Source organism: Hydra vulgaris, chromosome 04 (assembly GCF_038396675.1).
Source record: "Hydra vulgaris chromosome 04, alternate assembly HydraT2T_AEP".
NCBI classification, from domain to species: Eukaryota; Metazoa; Cnidaria; class Hydrozoa; order Anthoathecata; family Hydridae; genus Hydra; species Hydra vulgaris.
In genome coordinates this window covers 27435743-27462152 of record NC_088923.1, presented here as the reverse complement: position 1 = coordinate 27462152, position 26410 = coordinate 27435743, and the positions used below count along the sequence as shown (strand labels likewise).

Below are 26410 nucleotides of genomic sequence, written 5' to 3'. Positions count from 1 at the left end.
ATTAAGAAAAACAAATACTTCAAAAAGACGTAATAGAAAATCATGTATTTTAACTGATACCCCTGAAATTAAAGTTATTCTAGATTCAAAATCTAATAACCAACAATTTAAAAAGACCTCTTCAAGCAAAAGAAAAAAAATGGCAAAGCAGATTATTTTTAGTCAGTCTGACATGTGTTTAAATGATGAAAGCTCTAATGAAATTGATTTTGGAGTAAATATACTTGATAATGAAAGTGAAATTGTTTCTGGAGATTTTTTAATTGTCAAGTTGGCTGGAAAGAAATGCTCTAGATTTTATGTAGCAGAAGTTTTAGAAGTTGTTGGTATAGTTTACAAAATTAAGTATCTTAAGAAATCAGGAGACTTTTGTAACAAGTTTATAAGAGAAGATGACAATCTTTATGATTTGGAACTTAAGGATATTATTATGAAACTTCCACCACCAAGTATTGGTCATGGTTCATCTAAGCGTCAGTATCTTATGTTTGATGTTGATCTGACTATTTGCAATAGTTAATATATTTTACTCTTTTATCATTGTATTTTTTGTTGTCATCATTAAGATATTTTCTATAAAAAGCAATATGATCATATGTAAATGAATATAGACCGCCAGCTAACATAAGTTATAAAAATATATTTTTGCTCTTTTCTTATCTAAAATAATAAAAATAACTGTATATATTAGAAAATATGTTTTGTACAATTAAATCGCGTTTAAAGTTTTGGACCTTAATCCTAATTATTTCATGTAAGTAGCATCTAACTAAAGAAAATATGTGACTTTATCTAAATAGTTATAATAACTGATTTTATTGAAAAAAATTAGTAATACTGAGTATCGTAACTTTAATACACAAGTCTTTGCAAGATTGTAAGGATTGATTTTTCTAGTTTTTTTTTAGACAATTAGGCTTGATTACAAAATAATTAGATTTTTTTTATTGATATAAGATGGACCAAAAGTTTCTATATAATATATAACAAGCTAAAATATTAAAAAGGGTTCAAACATTGCATGATTTTTTAATAATAACATTTTGGTCAAAGGAACAACGCGCATCGGTCAAAGGTACAACGTACGTGTTGTACCTTTGACCAATAGACTTCTTTTTTTAAAACGCGGGAAAAAGATACTTCTTGGTCAAATGAAAAAAAAGTTCTAAGTATAATTTTTGGGCAAAATATAAGAGAATATTATAAAGTTTGAATAGTTTGGATTTACTCAATAGGCTACGCAAAAAACGCCTTAAAGCAAAAAGTGGTCAAAGGTACAACAGGGGCCCCTATATATATATATATATATATATATATATATATATATATATATATATATATATATATGTATATATATATATATATATATATATATATATTATATATATATATATATATATATATATATAAATAATAATGGTTGTTAACATTCCCTATGTTTATTCATTTGATTTAATTTTGTTTTGTAGTTTAAACTGTTTGCTTTCAATTTAAAATAACTTCTCAATAAAGAACTTTTATTGAGAAACTTGTACTGATCAATTTTTAGGAAAAAATGGAGAAATCAGAAAAAATGGAGAATCTTTTTTCATTAATAGAAACTGCTTACAAAAAAGAAAAAAAATACCCTTTACAAGCATATTACATGCTTTGTAAAAGATACATGCTTTGTAAAAGAAGCCATGCTTGCATTGTAAACTTACTACTATTGCATATTACTTATTTTTGTTTCAATATTGAAAAATTTAACATTGGAAAATAGCTTGTTTTTTATTGAGTGAAACTAAGACCTCATAATATACATTCAATATTAATAAATATCGAGTAAAGTTTAACAATCACTAAATGTCAACTTCAAGTAGTTACTTTAAAAAACTAACACTTACATATTTACATATTACTTACATATTTAGTTTTAAATGAAACAAACTTACACTTTGTGACAATTCCTTCACAACACACTAGATTACCAAGGTTGCGTGCTGACAGTGTTCTGGGAGAAACATGCTTAGATCCAAAGCTTGCAAAGATTTTAAAAAATCGTTAATATGAAAATCATTTTATTATGCTTTTGAAATTTATCACTAATAATAGAATAAAAATTAACCAATAATTTAAATTATTCTCAAGTTTACCTTCCTTCAAACCCAACAAAGAACTCTTCAAACTTCTTAGCATATGTTGTATCTGTGGAGCTCACAAACTCTTTAAGTGCATTTTGAAATCCTATTAGTTCTTCAAATGCCTCATTGAGCAGACTAAATGATTAATTAGTTAATATAGTTAGCCATAGCAAGTTTTCTTCTTATTGTAAAAATCGTTTTTTAAATAGCTGCCGAAACTTATTGTTTATAAAACTTTTTATCTATAGCTGCTGAAGTCTAATGCTTGTAAAAACTTTTTTAAATAGCTGAAGTGTTTTGCTTGTAAGACATTTTTTAATGGTTGCTGAAGTACTAGTAAAACTTATTTTATTTTCAAAACCATGTGTAAATAAATCATATCATAGATCATATGTACTTGTTTATCAGACAATTTTATTGAATTTTTTTATGGAAATTGTGAGACTCGGCTACAAAACCAGGATAATAAAGTTTTTTTTAAAACCTTTTTTAAAAACTAAAACAATTTTAAAAGACAAAACAATTTTAATCAATATATGGACATTTTATGCATTTAACAAAAATAACAGTTTTATCGTCTTTCATGATCTCACCGCTTTGCAAAGTTTATAAACAATAAAATTCTCTGGATATTTTTTAGCTATTTTTTATTTTCATTTAAGATAATGAACAAACGATATATATATAACCTTATAAACAACACAGGTCAAAAGCAACAGTATTTTTTCTAATCATTTACAACTTATTATTATTTTTTTAAATATCTTTACTTCTAACAAGGCTGTAAGCAACCACTATTAAAGTTGGAAGTTACTAGAAGAGAAAATATGAAGTTTTTAAAGCAAGATAACAATTAAGAGACAACTTAAAAGATTGCAAATTATATGAATCATGAAAATAAAATGACAGGAGCGAATTCCAAAGAACTGATGTTTGAGGAAATGAACTAGACGATTAAGAATTTTTGGAGCACTTAAGAACAGTCACTGGAAAAGGATGAGACTTAATTGAATGATGAGTAATACAAAAGAATTTTTTAGAAGATGGCATTAGAGACCATTATAGCATTTATAGAAAAGAGAATTTGAATTGTTTAAATTATTCAAAAAAAATGTATAAACATTGTTTAAATTGCATGTTTAATAGGTAAAAAGTTTATTACCAATTACTGTGTGTTTGTATAGGAGCTACTGTATGTCTGTAGTACCTAAAACAGCATGGAATGTCATAGCAGCAACTCTTCTTACAAACAACATGGTTTATTAAATCTCCCTGTTCCTATACCGTATAACAGCGTAATGTAATTCTTTATTCAAATGTGTTTAATGCAATAAATAAATTGTTAAAAGGTGTCACAACCACAACTTTTCCAATGGCTATTAAAATTGAAACAAGAATACCAACTTTGAATATTATGTCGAAGATCTTCCTCTTAGATGCTGTATTGAAATACCACATCAGTATACAATAGGAGAAAACAACTCAATTGTTGAAAAAATAGTTGGAGATGCTGAACTAGATAATTATACTAAACAAGTCATTTAAACACTACTAATGTAGAGTCATTGTCAATAAATAAAGAAGTGCCTAAAGATCTACTGGGAAAAGCGAAAAATTTTTCAAGTGAGGATCAAATTGAGGCTTAACGGACATTTGGGTTGTTAAAAATGCGTTAAATATTTTTCCACAGATTTTACACTTTAATGCAGCTGATAATTTTGTAATCTTCAAACTGACAGAACACAAATCATAGTTTCATTAAAAGAAATGTTTTTACACAAATATAACTTTCTGAAGAACTGTTATATTAGCTGCAATTTTTCAGAGTGTTCTGGAACCATCGATGTTATGGTACCTTACAGAATGCTATAAAACCTTCTAGAACTATCTACTTTCTGGAAACTTCTAGATAATAGCTTCTGAAAGTGAGAAATTTTCAGAAAGAGTTTTTGAAAATTTGAGTTTTTGAAAGAGTTTTTTCAGAAATTTTCAGAAAGAAGACTTTCCGTATATCAAGATTGTCTTTTGCAAGTTGAGGATCCTATAGATTGGTACAGAAGAACAATGTTTGCAATTTTGTCTTAAATTAACTACCAGAACAAAGGGATCCCAGAGACAAGTTGTGTTCATATTTAAGAGAATAATTTAAAAGAATGTTTGGGCTGAATTTTTTTGATTAAACAAAATAATAAACGTATACCAAGAAAAACTAACTTTGTAGTTTGAGTCAAAGCTAGTATTCTCCATTTTAGTGTGATTTTCAAGTCTTTCAAATATACACACTTTTGTTTCTAAAAACAAATTCTAGAATGATATCATTTTTTAAACTGAAACTTTTACAAATTAAATGCACTTGAATAAATGATAAAGTCTGTAGATTGTGTCAGATTTAGCAGATGCTTCAATCAATGACAGAAATCTTATTAAAGCTTTTATTCAAAGATCAATCTATGTAAAGATTATCAAATTATTAGCATAATTAGCATAGATATACGTGCTGATTTCAAGAAGAAAAAAAATTTCAAACAATGAAATTTCTTCTCATAAAACAAATATTTTTCAGAATTAAAACACAAGAAATAAAAAATTCAAAAATAAACAAATAAATAAATTTAAATCATTTAAATTTATCATTGTAAATAAATCTAAAATACTACAAATTTTTAAACTATGACAAAAAAATATGAAAAACACAACTTTGTTTATGAAAAACACAATTGTAAATCTGTATTTTTGTAATGTGTAAAATAGAAATAGTGAATTCTGTAAAAAAGAAAAGTTTTTTATAAACAACATTTAAAAATTTCTTTTACAAAAAATGTTCTTACAATAAAAGTTGTTCAGTAAGATATACTTGTGTAAAAACTGTTCATTTCATAAAACAATACAGGTTTGATTGGATTACATTTTGCCAATTAAATGCATAAAACTTCAGCTGTATCGAGGGGGTACAATATAATTAGGGAGAAAAAGATTGATCAAAAAAATTACAATACATAAGAACAGGAGCAAGCTGTTTTACACACACAGATACACACAAATATTTTTATGGTTTACTCTCCATCATTCCTTACTTGTGTGACTGGGATAGGTTTTCATAACTGTATATTCTTATTTAAATTTGACATTATGAAAGAGTTAAAGCAATTTGTCCATCTTTAACTTGTTTTACAAATCAGGATAAAGTATTTTCATTCTTGAAAAGTATTTCATAAAAAGGATTATAAGATCCTACTACCATTACCAATAATTAAATTGGGGTTTTTATATAAGTTTTTAATTTCTTGGGTAAAATTCCTGCACACAGCTAAAAAAACTCCCTTGCCTAAATATAGAATCAGTTTAAAGTCATGATCAAGACCTATATTATATTGAATTAAGACTATACCTATATTGAATTATATAGAACAGGACAAATTAAGAACAAAAACTTTAACAAAATACTTTTTGGCTCTTTCTTCATTTTTTGATCGTAGGTCATTTAAATTAACAATTAATCTGCAGTCATTTCTTTCAATCATATCACACACTTTTGAGTGGTAAAAACCTTGGTCTGCCTAAAAAACAAAAATATTATTGACAAAAAAATATTATACAGAACTTTTCAAAACTATTTAGATTATTCAGTCATCTGAAAATATATTTTATGTGGTTACATGTCATATAACAACGACCTTAAAAAGAGAAACTATAACAAAAAAAGAAAGAGAGAGAGAGAGAATTTTTTAAATCGTGCAGGTTAACTTAAAAAAGACCATCCTGCCAGTGCTTTTTCGTGCACTGGCATTAAAATTAAAACGCAAAAAACTGATATATATATATATATATATATATATATATATATATATATATATATATATATATATATGCAGGTGTCTCTTATAGCCTGTCAATTTTATTTTAAATGGGCTATTCCTAGTCCTGCACTTATTTGCTCCTGCTGAAGCCTGTGTACATATATATATATACATATATATATATATATATATATATATATATATATATATATATATATATATATATATATATATATATATATATATATATATATAAATATATAAATAAATATATATACATATATAAATATATATACATAAATATATAAGTATAAATAAATACATATTTATATAAATATATACAATATATATATATATTTATATATATGTTTATATATATATATATATTTATATATATGTTTATATATATATATATATACATACATACATATATATATATATATATATATATATATATATATATATATATATATATATATATATATATATATATATATATATATATGTAAATTATGTTAGTGTATTTTACAAATAAAGTGCTCAATGTTCTTAAAGAACAGAGCAATAAAAAATGAGTAAAAAACACTTATCTAACTTTTATCTTCTACTTTAAGTTTCACCATTGCTGGATCATCAGGAAGAGTTTTGGAACTCTTCCTGATGATCCAGCAATGGTGAAACTTAAAGTAGAAGATAAAAGTTAGATAAGAGTTTTTTACTAATTTTTATATATATATATATATATATATATATATATATATATATATATATATATATATATATATATATATATATATATATATATATATATATATATATGTATATGTATATATATATATATATATATATGGCTTAAACCAAGTTAAGAAACAACTTTAAAAACCAAGTTGAAAAACTAAAAAATAGAAATATTTTTTAAAACAGTTGTTTTTCTGCCTTTTTATTGCTTATTTTTAAATTTCGTGAAAATATCATAAATTATCATCCAAAAATCTAAATTTCTACAAAAAAAAACTGTGCAAGATTAACTATGCAGGTGACTCTTGTAGCCTGTCAAGTTTATTTTAGATGGGCTATTCCTAGTCCTGCACTTATTTGCTCCTGCTGAAGAAATATATATAAACATATATATATTTATATATATGTTTATATATATTTATATACATATGTATATGTATATATATATATATATATATAAATATATATATAAATATATACATATATATATAAATATATATAAACATATATATATATAAATTATGTTTGTGTATTCTACAAACAGAGTGCTCAATGTTCTAAAAGAACAGAGCAATAATATCCTAATGAACCTATAAACATATATATATATATATATATATTTATATATATATGTTTATATATGAATATATATATATGTTTATATATATATATATATATATATATATATATATATATATATATATATATATATATATATATATATATATATATATATATATATATATATATATATATATATATATATATATATGTTTATATATATATATATATATATATATATATATATATATATATATATATATATATATATATATATATATATATATATATATATATATATATATGTTTATATATATGTATGTATATATATATATATATATATATATATATATATATATATATATATATATATATATATATATATATATATATATATATATATATAGGGCTTGTGATGAAGCGAGCGCGATCGCGCTCCGCTCGTAAAACGCGCCCGTAAGCGGTATTTTCAAACATTCTAAGCGCGATAAACAACGCTCTTTCAGCTTATAACGAGCGTATAAAATAACGCTCGTCCAATAGTTCGGGATTATTTTTTTATTTTCATAAAATATTTAAAAAAGATTTTTTATTAAAGATATTTTGTTATCGAAGCACTGATATAAAATATAAAAAGCACAATGTCGTTCTCTTTTGCACTATGAATGAGCAGTTTAAAGTCATTAATAGTCACTAATTTCAATAATGGAATCTGCACGTGGAAACACAATGTGAATACAAAAATGCGCAAACAAAATAAGAATAGAAAATTAGAAAACCATTGTAAGAAAATTGAAACTGCAGAGTATTTTTAATCTTGTAAAAATATTAAGTAAGATTTATTTGATTTATTGTTTGTAATATTCCACACATCGTTTATAATAAAAATAAATATTAATAATAGAGTAATTTTTAAAATTAGTTTTTGTTCATAGTATAGGTTTGTTATTAAGTATTATTTATTTTAACTCAAATTTAAAACGATTCTGTTGTTTAGAATGATCGCAATCAAGGAGATTCGAAAAGGAAACAAAGTAATGATGTCAATATTTATTAAATGGAAAGTTATTATTCTTATTTATTATTATTTCAAATTATTCTTTTGTTAATTTTTTAAGATAAAAAAACGTAATTTAAAAAAGAAATTTTAGAAAAAAATTAAAGTCACTAAATTATACTTCAATACTAAATCAATAAGAAGTTGCGTTTTTGTTTGATATTATTTTTTTATAACATAAATAGTTAAAAATAAAATCGCGACCTGACAAATACAAGAAGTATAAAAATCTACTTCGTTGAAGTAGTGTCATGAGTGTGATACTAATTCAAAGATTTTTTGACAAAAGAATTATGTAAGAAATAAAAAATAAAAAGCTTTTTACGAGCATCGCCTTCAGCAATTTTCATGATTGCGCTCGCCGACGTTATCCCGAGCGCACATAATCACGCTCGGTGAAAACATATTCTAATTTTACGAGCGCGATTTAACATGCTTGACAATTTTCTTCATCACAAGCCCTGTATATATATATATATATATATATATATATATATATATATATATATATATATATATATATATATATATATATATATATATATATATATATATATATATATATATATATATATATATATATATATATATATATATATATGTTTATATATATATAAATATATATAAGCATATATATATATTTACTTATATATATATATGTTTATATATATTTATATATATGTTTATATATATGTTTATATATATATATTTATATATATATATATATATATATATATATAAATATATATATATATATATAAATATATATATATATATACATATATATATATATATATATATATATATAATATATATATATATATATATATATATATATATATATATATATATATATGGTTTAAACCAAGTTAAGAAACAAGATGGGAGTAGTAAAAGCAACAAAGCTTGTTTTTATATACAGAATATTAAATGAGGTATTGATTAATGAATTAATATCAGTAATACTGATAGAAGAAATAATTTACTCAAATGAAGTGCCTAATGCTTTTTTTAATCAAAAAAAGTTGATTAAACACGGCTTATTTAAAAAATTAGGCAGTTTAAACCAAAAAAACGCTGGGTTTTTTGGTTTTTTCAAAAAACCAAGTTTTTGATTGTCTCCAGAAATAATGAGTTTCTTTCAATGCTGTTTGTTTAATTCGACTATAAGGAAAATCTTTACTAATGATGGAAAAGCATGTTGAACATCCTTTCTTAATGGCTGATTGTTCTTCAGGATGAAACATTTGGGCAGTTCTAATTAGTAGAGGGTATTAGGTTTTTCTAATGCAACAAATTGAGCATTCAGATGTTGAGAAACATCTTGACCTAAATCTTTTCTTCTATAAGCTATGCGGCATTTTTCACAAATTCCGGTTGACATCATTGAAATCAGTTTATGAGCAAAATTTTTTTGGGAACATTCAAGTAAAAAATCAGTCATTTCTTTGTTAGCCTTTCATTTTCTGCATTCATCATGATTTTTTGTTTTATTTGATGTTTTGAGAGAATATAGTAAGCTGGGTTAACACTTAAAGGTTAAAACTGTATTGTTACTATTTCTCAGCAAACTTTTGCTGGGAAATAGTAACATTAACAACACTTCAATTTTACAATATCATTAATAGAAATCAATTTTACAATATTATTAAAAATAAAAAATAATAATATCAATAATAACAATAATAATAACAATAATATATAACAATAATATAAGATAACAAAATTAATACTAATTATAGTAATAATAATAATAAGTATGTTTACAATAATTACAATGAAAAAAGTACTAATAATAAATATTATGCTATAAACATAGTTATATAGAAAAAATCATTTATGATAGGTTAATGATTTATTAGGATGGTGTCACTCAAAGAAATCTGATCAAAGGAGTGACATCAATTTAAAAATATAATAAGTAATAAGAAGCAAAGACATTGAAACACATAAACCGTAAACATATAGATAAAAGCACATAGAACATACATTAAAAATAAACATATATAAATTATAATTTGCAGGTAATAACAATAAAAAAAATAAAAAAATAAACAAACAAAAAGTACTGATGATAATTGTAGTTATATCGAAAAGAAAATTAAAAGAATAAGTTAAATCCAAAGGATAATAATGTTTAAAGGTTAAAACAAAATGTTTTTCAGAACTTTTTGAAATTGATTTTGTTTAAGATGGAGAAAAGGTATTTTAGGATTTTGTTTTTTGGACTCATTCAAAATGTATACAAGGCTACTATTTCATTCACAGACACTGATAAACATAGAATGTTTACCATACTTCTGGGTTTTAAAAGATAGTATATTTTTAAAACAAAGCAACACTTCATATTTCAATAAAATCACAATGCAATTTCTAAAAAATTTAAACTCCAAATTAGAAGAAATTTAACTAGAAAATATTGATTTTCATAAAAAGTAAAAAGAATGATCAGAGGATTCAAACCTGATTTTTCGACAAATATGAGAATTGATGCATAAGTAAACTCCTAAGAGTTGGAGTCTTCCAACTCAAAGAATAGTACCCATCCATACCAAGATCTGAAGTAGAAACAGCTGAATTTAAATTCATCTCACAAAGAGCAAGCAAGTCTGGTGCATTTTGCAAGATGTAAGATTCAACTAGTGGAAAAATATTTCAAGACTACAAATATTTGTAAAAGATATATTGAAATAGTTAGGTGGATATGGTTTTTTATGTTTAATACTTTTGGTTACTTTAAACATGGTTTAATTTTAAAGGAAACTTGACTCATTCATGAAATTTTGGGGACGTTCATAGCTTATTAAAATCTTTGAGTTGTTTAAAATTTTAGCAAAATTTGAGACTTAGGGTTGCATGCTCTGGTTGTCTTCACATGGAATTGTCCTATGAAAAGTTTAGGCATTTTCTCACAGCGAGCAGCTTTTTGTAGTACAACCGCCATGAAACAAAAGTGCGTGCTGGCAGTATTTGGAAAACTTCTTACTGAAGCCTGGATGCAAGTATTTTATGTATCAGCAGGAAAAGCAAATCTCGACCATGTTGCCGGTATCCAGGTAGTGAAAGATGTTTTGCAGACAATTAAAAATTGCAAATAAGATACCAGGTGCACTGTTTTGCAGAACTGATATTTTTGGAAATCCTATCATTCTAAATATTTTTAGAATCTGTAACCAATTTATGTTTCATCGATGATCAGCTTATGAACATGATTTCTTAATGTCTTATTGCAGTAGAAGGTGTTTTAATTCGACAATACAAGAGGTATCTGTCAATAAAAGTTACTGAGATACTTTAAGGAGGGACAGGAATTGCAAGACTTCACAATAAAGATAGTGAAAAATTAATGGGCATGTTAAATGATGCTAAAAGAAGATCGCAACAATTTATATTATACCTTCCAAATTAATGTGAAAAAAAAGTTAGAGCTGCGTGTTCTAACTAACAGTGAAATAAGAAGTTTATACAAACACTTGCCTACAAAGCAAATTGATGGTTTAGATGCTGTTATGTCCAAAAAATAATTAGCAGGAAACTCTGCCATGAATGGTATGATACAGACAAATTGAAGTCTGTATGATGGAAGAGCATAAAAATTGAATAAAAAAAAAAAGACAGAATTTACATTATTTCATACTGGAAAAAAGATGAAAATGATTTCAGAAAAAGCTGTTGACTATTGCATGAAAAATTTTTATCTTGCAGTTGATGTTGTATCAGGGGAGTTGATACTTTTATAAACTGACTGTGTGAATTTAAAGGTGAACATGTAATAATAAATAATAAAAACTGTAATAATATCAGTTATGGGATAAAAGTATATTTTATAAAATTAAATGTTATACAAATGTATATTATTTATATATTAAATAAAGTACGACAAGTGGTGTGACTTGCAAAAAAGTACCCACAAGTGGTGTCACTTGAAAATAGGTACCACAAGTGGCATGATTTGCAAAATGGTGCCAAGTCATTAAGGCAAAAAAAAAAGTTGACATGTACAAGTCAGCCTGCACTTGTCAACTTTTTTTGTCTTAACTATTGCATGTATTACACTGATTACAAAAATTGTATAAGTAAACATTGAATGGACTTATTTTTCAAGATTTAATATAGAATCAAAATGAAGTTTTGTGTATAATCTTTCACAAAATCGAATGTTGCTACTTTTTTAAAATTATTTATAAAAAAATATCAAGAAATTTTAAATAAAGCTTTTACTAGATAGAGGATTAAATAGAGAAGTTTTTAACCTTAATATATATATATTTTTCATGCAAATTAAGTTTAATTGACAAAAACTATGAAAATAATGTAAAAATTTACATAACTTAGGGGCACACACCTCCCACCCTAAATCAGTATATGAAGACCTCAGTGGAAAAACCGGCGTTGTCACATTTAAAAAGTATTGAGAAAGTATTTATTGATCATTAATAAAAGTCTTTATTTAAAGCAAATGAAACTAAGCAATTTAAAAAAATTTATATTATAATTATTTTATTTAAAATTTATTCAAAAACAAAACATTTTGTAATTTTTTATACAAAATTTTTTTTTTCTTTGCTTTAAATAAAGACATTTATTAATGATCAACAAATACTTTCTCAATACTTTTTAAATGTGACAACGCCGGTTTTTCCACTGAGGTCTTCATATATATATATATATATATATATATATATACATATACATATATATGTATGTATATATATGTTTATATATACATATATATATATATATATATATATATATATATATATATATATATATATATATACTTTAAAAAAAAGTATTTTTTTATTATATTGCTGAACATCAAAGTGTTATTTATTGATATCAAAAACTGTGCTGTACTTCTTTTGCTTAGTAAATGTTGAAGATATGATCTTATTTTTTTCTATTCTATATTTTTTTTAAGTTTATATATTTTTATTATGCATATTTTATCATGTCAAATTTAATTTTGACTCGCAGATATTTTTACCCTCACTTTGAGTACCTAAATTTTGTTTTATCGGGCATAAATGTATAAATATAATATTATAAAGCCTGTTTAAAATAAAATGTAAATAAAAGTATTTTATCTTGAATATTTATATTTTAAATTTTAAAAAACGCACGTACACACACACACACACACTGAATTATGAGTATTATAATGTAATGTATCTCCGTGTGTAACATATTTAAAAAAAATTTAATTTCTGTGCATTTAAAGTTCTCATAAATAAACAAAATAAAGTTAAACTACTCCACTCTTACAATACTTAAAATTTGTATCTGTGTCTGTGTTTAACGTTACATTGTTTATTTATGAGACTGTTAAGAAAATAATAGAAACTTTGTTGTTGATATTTATTGTTAGTAGAAACTATTTGTTAATAGAAATTTATTGTTAATATAATATTGTTAACAATAATAATATGTTTAATAATAATATATAATGTTAATGTTAATAATTATATTGTTAATAGATATTTATTAATAGAAACTTTGTTGTTGATATTTATAATATTTTAAATATGGGGCTGGTCAGTATACTAAAAAATGACACCAATCATATGTCAGATAAACTAAAAATAAAGATTGTAATTTTTTTCCTAAAGAATTGGAATATTTTTACATCATTTTGTTGCACTTTTTATTTAGAGTATTTATTTTAATTGATATTGAAAACTTTGTTATTGATCAATCATTCACTTGTTATAAAAGGTATGATGTAGTTTTTAGACTGACGTATAGCATTTTCTTTTTATAGTCACATTATCTAAATGTTAAGTATTTATCCACATAAAAGCTTTTTTAGGTAATATGGCCCCAACAAAAAGTCGCTTGTATTTCATAAAGCATTCAAAAAACATTTAGTTGATAGTTTCACATTGCCTTCTGATTCAAACATTGAGTGTAGGAACAGCCATATACTTTTATATTTATTAAAAATGGAGAGTGATTTACTAAAACTGTTAAATTAGTCAAAGAGTATTTTGGCTTCCACTTAACCACAATATATAGCCTTGAATATAACCAAAAAATGAACTCACAGCTCAGTCTACCTCTAGTAGTACTGATTACCCTAGTAAAACAGTCTCAACATTGGGTAATTCAAATCAGCAGGCTTATGTCACCCCATGATTTGGATTTTGTTAATTTTTTTTATATGTTATAGGGTTTATGAAAATTTAGAAAATCTGAAATTTGGAACCTCCATCTCGAGAACCTCTTACGGTTCTTGAGATATTCAGGATTCACTTTTGTTATTTATGCTGACTCGGCATTTTTTGCAAAATACATTTTTGTTGATAAATAGCAGTATTTTATAAACCAAATGAAGTATCATCCTAAAATTTTATACATAGACAATCTTCCACATAGCAGATACAAATTTCAAATTGAAAATATTTTTGCCCACCTTAATTATATGTAAATATGTAAATTAGATAATAAAGGCATATATTTTTGAGTATTTTGACGGTCAAAGTAATAATGTCACTTTGATAATTTTTTTTTAGGTATTGTTATAACTTACAATATAGGTATCAATAAAAATATATTACTGCATTTTTTGACCATTATAAATGCAGCCTTCTAAGTATATGCTAAGTCAGCATAAAATTTATTGCTAACTCATGACAAAATTAGCTATATCTTAATTTTATGTTGTAAAAAGTTATTGTTTAAGTCTTTTTGAGGCCAATAATAAATTTATACTTTATTTGTATCTTTTTTTTTTGTAGCTTAATTTCTTAAATGCAAACTTTCAGCGCTTTAAAGGCAAGTTGTGAGTGCAGTTTTTCTTGTATGAACTTACAAAAAAATGTTTTGTAAACTTCAATAAATAACAACACCTTAGAAAATATTATGGGTATAAAGCTTGATGGCCAGTTAATTGAAGGCTATTTGTCCCAAAAACATGTCAAAAATTGAATTGACGCAGCAGTGAATTACACATTTAGAAGGCCGTAAATCAAAAAGTTCTAGGAATTCTTAAATCCATTTATATAAATATAAAAATTAATATATAATTATCAATGAGATGTCATTTTGTGATTTATAGTTCCTTTTATTTTAATTTTTTCACATTTGTACATATATATTTATGAGTAAATAAATTTAACGAACTAAATTGAATAAAAACTTTTATATCATTGGATAACAGTTTACAATCATTGCATATTAATAATCAATAATTTGCGCAGATTTTGCAAATGTGTGAAAAATTGTTTTGAAAATATGACAATTGATTAAATTCAATAAACATCTTTGATATATCCAATAACTTATTCACTAGAATAAAAATTTATTTGAAAGTAAAAATCCCTTATTTGACATGTTTCTCTTAAATTAGACGTTCATCAATAATTAATAGTACGAATGTCAACGTCCATAAAAAAAAACGATTTGTCACGCCCTGTAATGGTAAAACAAATAAATGCAGAAGTAATGCAATCGTTTACATCTTGTTCCAATTCTTTGTCTAACCTTCGTTTTTTGGTTATGCTAGATCGAAAATCAATTTCACATAAATATTTTGGTATTAACTGTGCAGGAGAATTAGGTGGTAATCAGTACAATTTATAGTCAGTTACTGTTCTAGACACTTCCATTATAACAGTTATATTAATCCAAAATTGCAGCAATATGTGAACATGCTTCATAGAGGCCTGCCATGCAATTACAGTGTGCACATACAATTTCACCATTAAACTCTGCAACAATCCAAGGAATAAGTTGGGTATAATTTAGAAGCTGTGAATGAAATACCTCAATATGTATTAAAAAAACAGTTGTTTAATATTACTAATATAAATTATAATAGTGATAATTATAACACATATTTTTTACACAAATGCCAACAGCATTACTTAAATGGAGTTATATAACAACATTACAAACATACCTATCAATTATAATCAATTAAATAAAATTATATATATACAACATTACTAACATACCTATCAATTATAATCAATTAAATAAAATTATATATATACAACATTACTAACATACCTATCAATTATAATCAATTAAATAAAATTATATATATATATATATATATATATATATATATATATATATATATATATATATATATATATATATATATATATATATATAGTTAGAGAATTTTTAAGGGAAAGGTAAGAAAAAAATTATTGGTAAATCATGTAGCATATAATATATATATATATATATATATATATATATATATATATATATATATATATATATATATATATATATATATATATATATATATATATATATATATATATTTGGTGTAGTGTTAGAGCGCTCGCCTCATAAGCGAGAGGTTCCGAGTTCGATCCCCACCATGTCCCTGGTAGTACCGCGCTCAACTTGTTTCTCCGCGCAGCGGCCTTGTTCGTCAAGGTTCGTGTTTCGGAGTTATAGAGTTGAGAGAGGGTTATAACTACTATTAAGTAGCCTCCTCATCTGTAGTGGCCTTTTCGGCCTTGAGGAGGTGAATAACATTAAAAAAAAAATATATATATATATATATATATATATATACATATATGCACATATATATATATATATGCATATATATATATATATATATATATACATATATGCACATATATATATATATATGCATATATATATATATATATATATATATATATATATATATATATATATATATATATATATATATATATATATATATATATATATATATATATATATATAGAGAGAGAGAGAGAGAGAGAGAGAGAGAGAGAGAGAGATTTCTGATGAATCTTTGTTGATGAAACACAGTGTTAAATGGAAAAAATTTTTGTTAAGTGATTTTCTACTAATATATAATTGCTCTGTTCTTTTAAGAACATTGAGCACTCTATTGTGTAGAATACTTTTTAAAGTTGTTTAAATTTATATATATATGTATATATATGTATATATATATATATATATATATATATATATATATATATATATATATATATATATATATATGTATATGTATGTATATGTATATATGTATATATGTATATATATATATATATATATATATATATACATATATATTATATGTTACATGTTTTACAAACAATTTTTTTCTTACCTTTCCCTTAAAAATACTCAAACTTCCAATGCAAATAACTCCTACATTCCTGACCCAACCTTCTAAAACTTGATTATATGCTTCCATGCTTTTATAGGTTTTCATATCCACAGCTGTATAACTTATACAGCTTATACTTCTTATACTAATAGTATAAGACTTATAACTTATACTTATACTAATAGTATAATAATTTGGTGAATATCCAAGTTAATTTATTATGTCAGCGTAGGTTACAGCTGGATATGTTTCTTCAGTTTTTAAATTCACTATCCAGAATTAAGTAAGGATCTATCCCTTCAATAAGAAGAAGTTATTGATCATATCTTCTTTTACTAAAACTTTTAGTAGGTGGATCTAGAGTTTGGTAATAAAGACATTTTTTTAAATTAGATAAAAACTTTAGCTATTGAACTTGATATTGATTTGAGTTTAAAAATGAAAAAAAGTTTATACAAAAAAAGAGTTGATTATTAAGTCATGTTGATACTAAATGTTATTTGCAACTGTTACAAATGGCATTTTTCAACTTTTCTAAATGCAGCCTTTTAAGTAAAGCTTATAAAGAGAGTATTCCTGTGGGTCACGTGACTTAAAGTTTTGCCATTATGAGAGGGTAAAAATTTAAACAAACTATTTTAGGTAATCTTATTTATTTTAATAAGATTACCTAAAATAGTTTGTTTAAATTTTTACCCAAAATTGTATTTAGTTCATAAAATATTGCTATTTAAAAACAAAAAAGTATTAATACTGATAGCATAAACAATGCTGAGTCAGCATAATTAAAAATTGAATCCTGAATATTTCAAGAACTGTAAGGAGAAGGAGGTTCCAAATTTCAGATTTTCTTAACTTTTATAAACCTCATAACATATAAAAAAATTAGTAAAATCCAAAATATGGGATGACATTTTTTGTTTTTTTTTTCTACTGATTTGACATGGAGTTATCCTATTGTTTAAATATGTAAAAGTATTATCTCCAAAATTTTAAAATATGACCTGGATGATCTTCCATATATCATCCAGGTCAAATTTTAAAAATCCAGAAAATTGTTTAGGTAAAGTATGCAGAAAAAATCTGGAATATATTCTCCTCTAAATTTTGCTTTTAGCTGAGTTGTAAAAAATTTTTTTCCAAACTTTTTAATTTTTGTATGAATTATGAGTGAAAAAGCTTAAAAAACAAATATATTACAAAAATATAAATCTAAGCTTGTATGCAGCGCCGTACTATCGCAAGTGCAACAAGTGCAATCGCACTGGGCCCCCTATTAAATAAATTAGAAAAACTTCTCCAATACCATAAATTACTACGAAATAAAAGGAAAAAAATTTTTTTTTAGTTTCTGCACAGGGCCCCCAAAAGTTACAGCATGGCGCTGCTTGTATGTATTGAAAACGTTTTTGATATCCAGAAAAACTAAAAGTTGAGAAAAATATCTGTAATTCCGGACATATCCGGAAAAGGATAATCCCTGATCTTCTATAAGTGATATTTCAGACTTTCAAAGTACTTTAAAAGAAGAAACTTACCCCTAACAAACAAGTATTTAAAAAAAGGTTGTCAGTTTTATCTTCAATGTTAGCTTGTACTTCTAGGAAATACCAAGATAAAATAGCATTAGTAAAAGCTAAATTAAAGAGCATGCCATATAAATTAAAAGTTTTAAGGCAAAGTGTTAAGAGAAAAAAAGATATAATAAAAAACTTTAAGGGCAGAAATCAGAGACTTTAAAACAAAAATTAAGAACAAATTACTACAGTAGGCATATTCTCAATCTTACAATTGCAAAAAGGCAAAAAAATTAAAGAGAGAAAAGTTAAGAGAAGCAATGCTAAAACACAACATTGCTAATAGAGAAAATAAAATAGCAATTGCTAGTTTAAAAAATAATATGACCCAACGGAGGAGGGTGATTGTAAAGTTGCATTCAGGTCAGATGGCAATAAGATTTAAACATTACAAACTAGTATGATAATTTATAGCATATTGTTGTCTAATGTCCCAATAGGTAACACTCCGCTCCTATTTGAAAAAATTATACAATATTTTGGTGTTGAATTTTTGGACATTCTCTAACATAGTACTGTTGAGCAAATAGCTTGTGAGCAGTATATCAGACCTGTAATCAGCAGAGTGGGTTATCAGCAATAGTAAACTTACTCTTTGGTTTGATGCCACAATGCATGAAGGTGTTTATATTAATAGCATACACTCAATGTCAAAGAATAAATATCAGGTCATTGCTCAAGACCAGTTACCTGGGGGGACAGCTGATGATTATGAAAAGCATATATGTAAAGCAGTGGACCATATGGCTTCATTTTTTTCAGATTTTCACTTCCTCTCCTTTGAGGAATTTTGTAGTTTGATTATCTCAAATATATTTAACACATTGTCAGAATAGTGGCAGTAAACCATCTTACGATAACCAAAATTTGCAAAACTTGAGGCCAATATCTGAATGAGCTAAAATGCCATTTGTACTCTCTTGACACAATTGCCACTTCATGTTGTTCATATTCAAGTCTCTAGAATCTAAAATTTTTGAGTAACTTGGTAATGATTATATGGTAGTTAAAATTGTTATGGCTATAAACAAAATAAGGTTTAAAGATGTCAAAGGTGATCCACAAGGATTTATTAATTTTTTAAAGTATAACAGACTACCATTATATATCATTCAAAGGTATTGTGGCAACCGTCTTTATATAGTGTTCCATACTTGTTTTATTTTTATTAAACACTACAAAGAGTTTAAAAATTTCTCACTGTTGGAACAAAAGCAAATTAATTACCATTTTTGTTTATTTTTATATCAACTTTTATTATTATTATTATTACTATTATTATTGTTAAATTTTGATAAATACTAGTGTTGATCCTTTTTATTATTGTTTTATACCATTATATAAATATAATCCTAATAATTACTACTGTCATTCATATTTTATTATTATTAATATCAATTTAATTTGTATTTACTTTATATTATTATAATATCTGTTATTATTAATGTTATTTTTATATTATTACTAATATTATTATTAACCTGTTATTATTACTGAAATTATTTTAATTTATAGTTATTATTTAAATTATTGTTGTTGGTATTATTTTTGTGGTTAACATCGTTATATAACTTTTACAGTTACTATTATTTCTTCCTTTTCTTAAAATTATCACCTTTTATCTGACTTTACTTTTCTTTTTATTATCACTATTTATTATTATTAAATTTGATAGGTGTTTACTTGAGATTAGTATCATTACTAATTGTAAATATCCTTGATGTAAGATCTTTTATTCAGGATAAATTTGATTTAATTTGATAAATTAAAGAGGGAGGCAGTTACAATACTCCATTTACTAAAAATATAGATACTTTAATGCACCTTTTAATGTGGTAGAAAAATTGTACTAATTTTTATTATTTTAATTAATTGCATTTGCAATTTTTTTTTAGGTTGGAGAAGAGGAGGGAGCCATATGCCCCTCACTTCAAGTCAATGTATATACCATTAGTATATGTTGTAAAGAAGTGAAATATAATTTTTTGTATTTTAATTAAGATAAAAAATATTTATATTAACTAGTCATTTTTGATAATAGGCTGTGTTAAACCATCACACCACCATCCACCCTTAACTCAAATATACACCTCTCATATATTTGGTGGTTGTCTAGAAGCAAATTATAACAGTTTCTTGTATATAAAAACTACAAATTTTGTTAAAATAAGCTTGTTTTATTTTTAAAAAAATGAACTTTTTGATGGCATAGATGGTAGCTTGGTGCCCTTCTAGCCTACTAAATATGCCCTGTTGCTCAAAACAATTTTAAACTTGCAGCCCACTCTTACACTTTTCTTTATCAAGTTGTAGGCATTTTGATAAGATTTGACAAAGTTATAACAATTTACGTTATAACAATTGTTCAATTTTCATAATTTTTTTACAATTAAAATACTGTATTAAAGCTTTTTTCAATTGTATATAACAATCTATGAGTTAATCAATTTAAAAATTTCATGTAACATACCTAATATTTATATATACCACTATTGAATGTTGCAAAGTAGTTAAATATAATTTTTAATTTTGATTTACTCATTTTAACAAAGATAAAAACATTTAGAATGAGTCTTTTTTTGATAATAGGGTGCATTAAATTATTACACTAACATCTACCCTTAACTCAAAAATACATCTTTCATATTTGGCAGGGTCTGAAAGCAAATTATAAAGTTTCTTTCATTCAAAAATGATAAACTTTGTTTAAAAAAAAGCTCTTTTAATTTACAAAAATGAATTTTTTGACATATTTTTATAGAATTATTTGGAATATAATATATAATCACTATTAATCGATCGAAATCAGTTTACAAATTTATATTACAATAACATTTTTTGATTGTAATTAAATTAAAACTCTTACATCGTCATCTAAGAAATCTAAATACTGCCTTTGTATATCTCGTAAATTTTGATCAATAATTACATCCATATTAACACTTTTTCTACTACTAAAGATGTTTATATATTAAATATATGTCATTAATAGAAGACTTCGCGCGCAAATTACTATAATTTATTTATCCGGCAACGAATTTTTAATATATACATTTTAAATATATATACACACACACACACATACACACACACACACACACACACACACACACACACACACACACACACACACACACACACACACACACACACACACACACACACACACACACACACACACACACACACACACACACACACACACACACACACACACACACATATATATATATATATATATATATAATATATATATTATATATATATATATATTATGAATATATTTAAATATTTATATATATATATATATATATATATATATATATATATATATATATATATATATATATATATATATTAATTACTAAAATTTATTTATCCGGCAACGAATTTTTAATATATACATTTTAAATATATATATGTATATATATATATATATATATATATATATATATATATATATATATATATATATATATATATATATATATATATATATATATATATATATATATATATATATATATATATATATATATATATATATAATATGGGTAGAATTCAATAAATACGGCTGCGTATAAACTTTTTTTAAAATATATATATACTTTTTTTAATAATATATGATTATTTCGATATTTCGCTGATCTATCGTGATCAGCGTCATCAGGTATAATAAATAAAATAGTTACAAAGAAATCGTTATAGTAAAAACCGTTAAAAAGATAACACTAAAAAGCCAAAATATAATACAAAAAAAAAATTTTCTCAAATAACTGACGTCAGCAGATTTTATTAAAAAATGGCCCCCAGGTTTTAGTTGTCACGTTATCACCGTCATCCCGATTGAGAACCACATCACCATTTCTCAACTCCTGCCGAACCCTAGCTTTGCTTATTTCGAGTGACTCTCTGATTTTCCGAGTTCGATATTCTGGGGCTACAGATAATGTTTTGGGGTGCAACCAATCAAACTTATCATGGCATGTTTTGGAGTGTTCAGTTGCACCCGAACTGGACCATTTTTCTTTTAAGCTGTTTTTCTGGTGTTCAATACATCTCGATTTCACCTTCTTTTTAGTTTCACCAATGTATGTTTTTTTTATTTTATTTTTTGGTGCCCCAAGAAGTCCTAACGGTATTGTCACAGAGCACCGCGGAAGTGCATTTAACCAGGAAGTTCACGCCTCCTTCCTTACCGTGACGCGAAAATATGTCCAGAGCTCGTTTTGAACCTCGATCTCCTGCTTATAAAGCAAGTGTTCTAACCACTGCGCCACGGCCGCATGTATATCGAACCGCATGAACATTTAAGCTGGTATACGCCAGGGTTTGTGTTTAGTGGTAGTTTAGTTTTATTGTTGCAAAAAATATTTTCTAAATTAAGAGTTGATGTGAAAATAACCTTTATGTTTTGTTTTCGAAATTCTTTACGAATTTTTGGACCAACAATTGGTATCCAAGGTAGTTTTATAAAGGGTTGGGTATCTAATGGTTGACATGTGGTGTTTTTTGAACCGTTTTTTAAATAGTCTTCAGTAATATTATTTAGAATGTTCTTGTCGTGGCCATTTTCAACAAATATATCTATTAGAAAATCCATTTCTTTTTTAAGGTGTTTTTGAGAGCAAATTCTTTTTGCACGACATACAAATCCTTTGAAAACGCCAATAATAATGTTAGGAATAATGTTCGAGTTAGGTTTAAGTTGAACATTTGTAATAGCTTCTTTTCGATGTATTTGAAATTCATAAGCTCCAGAGCCTGTGTTCGTAATATTAATATCTAGGAAATTGAGTTGTTTGAGGTCGTTTTCAAGTTCCACTGTGTATTTTATGGCAGGATGTTGTTCATTAAGGATGTTCAGGAACATTTGTTGTTGTTTTATTGAAGCGAAGCGAGCGTGACAATCATCTACATATCTCTTGTAAGTTTTTGGTTCGGATGTATAAACACTTGCTATGTTAAGGGCCTTTCTTTCTATATTTTGTAAAAACGCTTCCGCCATAACAACCATTAAAGATAAACCTATAGGACCTGAATTAGGTATTACTCGGATATTGTTTTCATATAAAAAATAGCATATACTTAATGAAAGTTCAATTAATTGGTGAATGTCTGCAAGAGTAAGTTTAGTTCGAGTTTTTAAGTCATCAATGTCAGCGTTCAATATATCAATAATAACCGGAATTGCTTCGTCAATGGGTATGGATGGATATAAATTGACTATATCAAATGAAACTTGAACTTCGTTAGGATCTACTGTCCATTGCTTAGCTTCATTTACAAAACTATTAGAATTCATAAGTCTACTTTTATTTTTGTTCAGAGTTGGTTGAATAATTTTAACAAGATAATCAGATGTTCCATAAGGTGGTGTGTTAATTGTTGATACAACGGGGCGCATTGGGTAATCTTTTTCTGGTTTGTGAGCTTTAATCATTCCGTAAATCCTTGGTGGGTTACAATCTGATGGATACATTTTAAAGTATGTATTTGTGTCTAGCTTACCTTCTTTTCTTAATTTACACAATTGTCTTTGAAATTTAGTAGTCAATGTGGATGTTGGATCATAATCAATTATTTTGCTAATTTTATTTGTTCTTCTAATTTGAGAGATGCATCATTTTGGTTTAATAATGCAAAACCTGTGCCTTTATCGAAAGGGTATATCTTAATATTAGAATTGTTTTTTAATTTGTTTATGGAAAGACGTTGTTGCTTAGTTATATTATCTTTTAATTTTAATTTTAGTGAATTTGTTAAAATTTGTGAACAGTTTTGTCGTAGAGTTTCTGCCTGTGTTAGTTTTTTAAGTTTTTCAAGTTGTAAAGCGCAAGTTTCGATAATAGTTATAATATCCATATAAGGAATTTTTTTCTGCAGTGGTACAAAATTTGGACCTAAATTGAGTAGCTCAGTTGTTGATTTATCCAGAGTAACATAAACTTTAACATCAACTTAAACCTAACTCGAACATTATTCCTAACATTATTATTGGCGTTTTCAAAGGATTTGTATGTCGTGCAAAAAGAATTTGCTCTCAAAAACACCTTAAAAAAGAAATGGATTTTCTAATAGATATATTTGTTGAAAATGGCCACGACAAGAACATTCTAAATAATATTACTGAAGACTATTTAAAAAACGGTTCAAAAAACACCACATGTCAACCATTAGATACCCAACCCTTTATAAAACTACCTTGGATACCAATTGTTGGTCCAAAAATTCGTAAAGAATTTCGAAAACAAAACATAAAGGTTATTTTCACATCAACTCTTAATTTAGAAAATATTTTTTGCAACAATAAAACTAAACTACCACTAAACACAAACCCTGGCGTATACCAGCTTAAATGTTCATGCGGTTCGATATACATGCGGCCGTGGCGCAGTGGTTAGAACACTTGCTTTATAAGCAGGAGATCGAGGTTCAAAACGAGCTCTGGACATATTTTCGCGTCACGGTAAGGAAGGAGGCGTGAACTTCCTGGTTAAATGCACTTCCGCGGTGCTCTGTGACAATACCGTTAGGACTTCTTGGGGCACCAAAAAATAAAATAAAAAAAACATACATTGGTGAAACTAAAAAGAAGGTGAAATCGAGATGTATTGAACACCAGAAAAACAGCTTAAAAGAAAAATGGTCCAGTTCGGGTGCAACTGAACACTCCAAAACATGCCATGATAAGTTTGATTGGTTGCACCCCAAAACATTATCTGTAGCCCCAGAATATCGAACTCGGAAAATCAGAGAGTCACTCGAAATAAGCAAAGCTAGGGTTCGGCAGGAGTTGAGAAATGGTGATGTGGTTCTCAATCGGGATGACGGTGATAACGTGACAACTAAAACCTGGGGGCCATTTTTTAATAAAATCTGCTGACGTCAGTTATTTGAGAAAATTTTTTTTTTGTATTATATTTTGGCTTTTTAGTGTTATCTTTTTAACGGTTTTTACTATAACGATTTCTTTGTAACTATTTTATTTATTATACCTGATGACGCTGATCACGATAGATCAGCGAAATATCGAAATAATCATATATTATTAAAAAAAGTATATATATATTTTAAAAAAAGTTTATACGCAGCCGTATTTATTGAATTCTACCCATATTATATATATATATATATATATATATATATATATATATATATATATATATATATATATATATATATATATATATATATATATAATTAAAAAAGTGAGATGAAAAAAAACAACTTTTTTACGGTACTTAAAGTTTCATGCCGTTTGCGGCACTCATCAGCCATATATTTAAATCAAGAAAAAACCGTTCAAAAATACAATTAAAAAACGGTTACAAAATTAAAAAAACAATGGAATGAGTTCTGACGTCAAATAATAATAATAGTAATAATAATGACAATAATAATAATAAAAATAAAAATAATAATATGGAAAAACATCTTTTTTAATAACCAGTGTCATATTGGGA

At 25.4% G+C, this 26410-nt stretch overlaps 2 protein-coding genes across 2 annotated transcripts in view; both read right to left on the bottom strand.

The window, feature by feature from the left end:
• LOC100198097 (DNA replication licensing factor MCM3) overlaps nucleotides 1-21979 on the bottom strand; it is a 72846-nt gene extending 50867 nt beyond the window's left edge. Inside the window, exons 1-4 of the mRNA XM_065795945.1 lie at nucleotides 21811-21979; nucleotides 5568-5680; nucleotides 2136-2258; nucleotides 1935-2020 (exon numbers count right to left, since the gene is read on the bottom strand). Coding sequence (XP_065652017.1) covers nucleotides 1935-2020; nucleotides 2136-2258; nucleotides 5568-5680; nucleotides 21811-21879 — 391 coding nt within the window. The 5' untranslated portion in view covers nucleotides 21880-21979. The remainder of the gene's footprint in view (nucleotides 1-1934; nucleotides 2021-2135; nucleotides 2259-5567; nucleotides 5681-21810) is intronic.
• A 1229-nt stretch (nucleotides 21980-23208) lies between these two features.
• Nucleotides 23209-24426, bottom strand: LOC136079315 (uncharacterized). The gene has a single exon (XM_065795049.1). It carries the CDS (start codon nucleotides 24424-24426, stop codon nucleotides 23209-23211), a length of 1218 nt encoding a protein of 405 aa, XP_065651121.1.
• Nucleotides 24427-26410: the final 1984 nt, after the last annotated feature.

What these genes read in the sequence shown, in the direction of transcription:
- LOC136079315 (XM_065795049.1), bottom strand. Translation starts at nt 24,426, where the DNA reads ATGTATCCATCAGATTGTAACCCACCAAGGATTTACGGAATGATTAAA.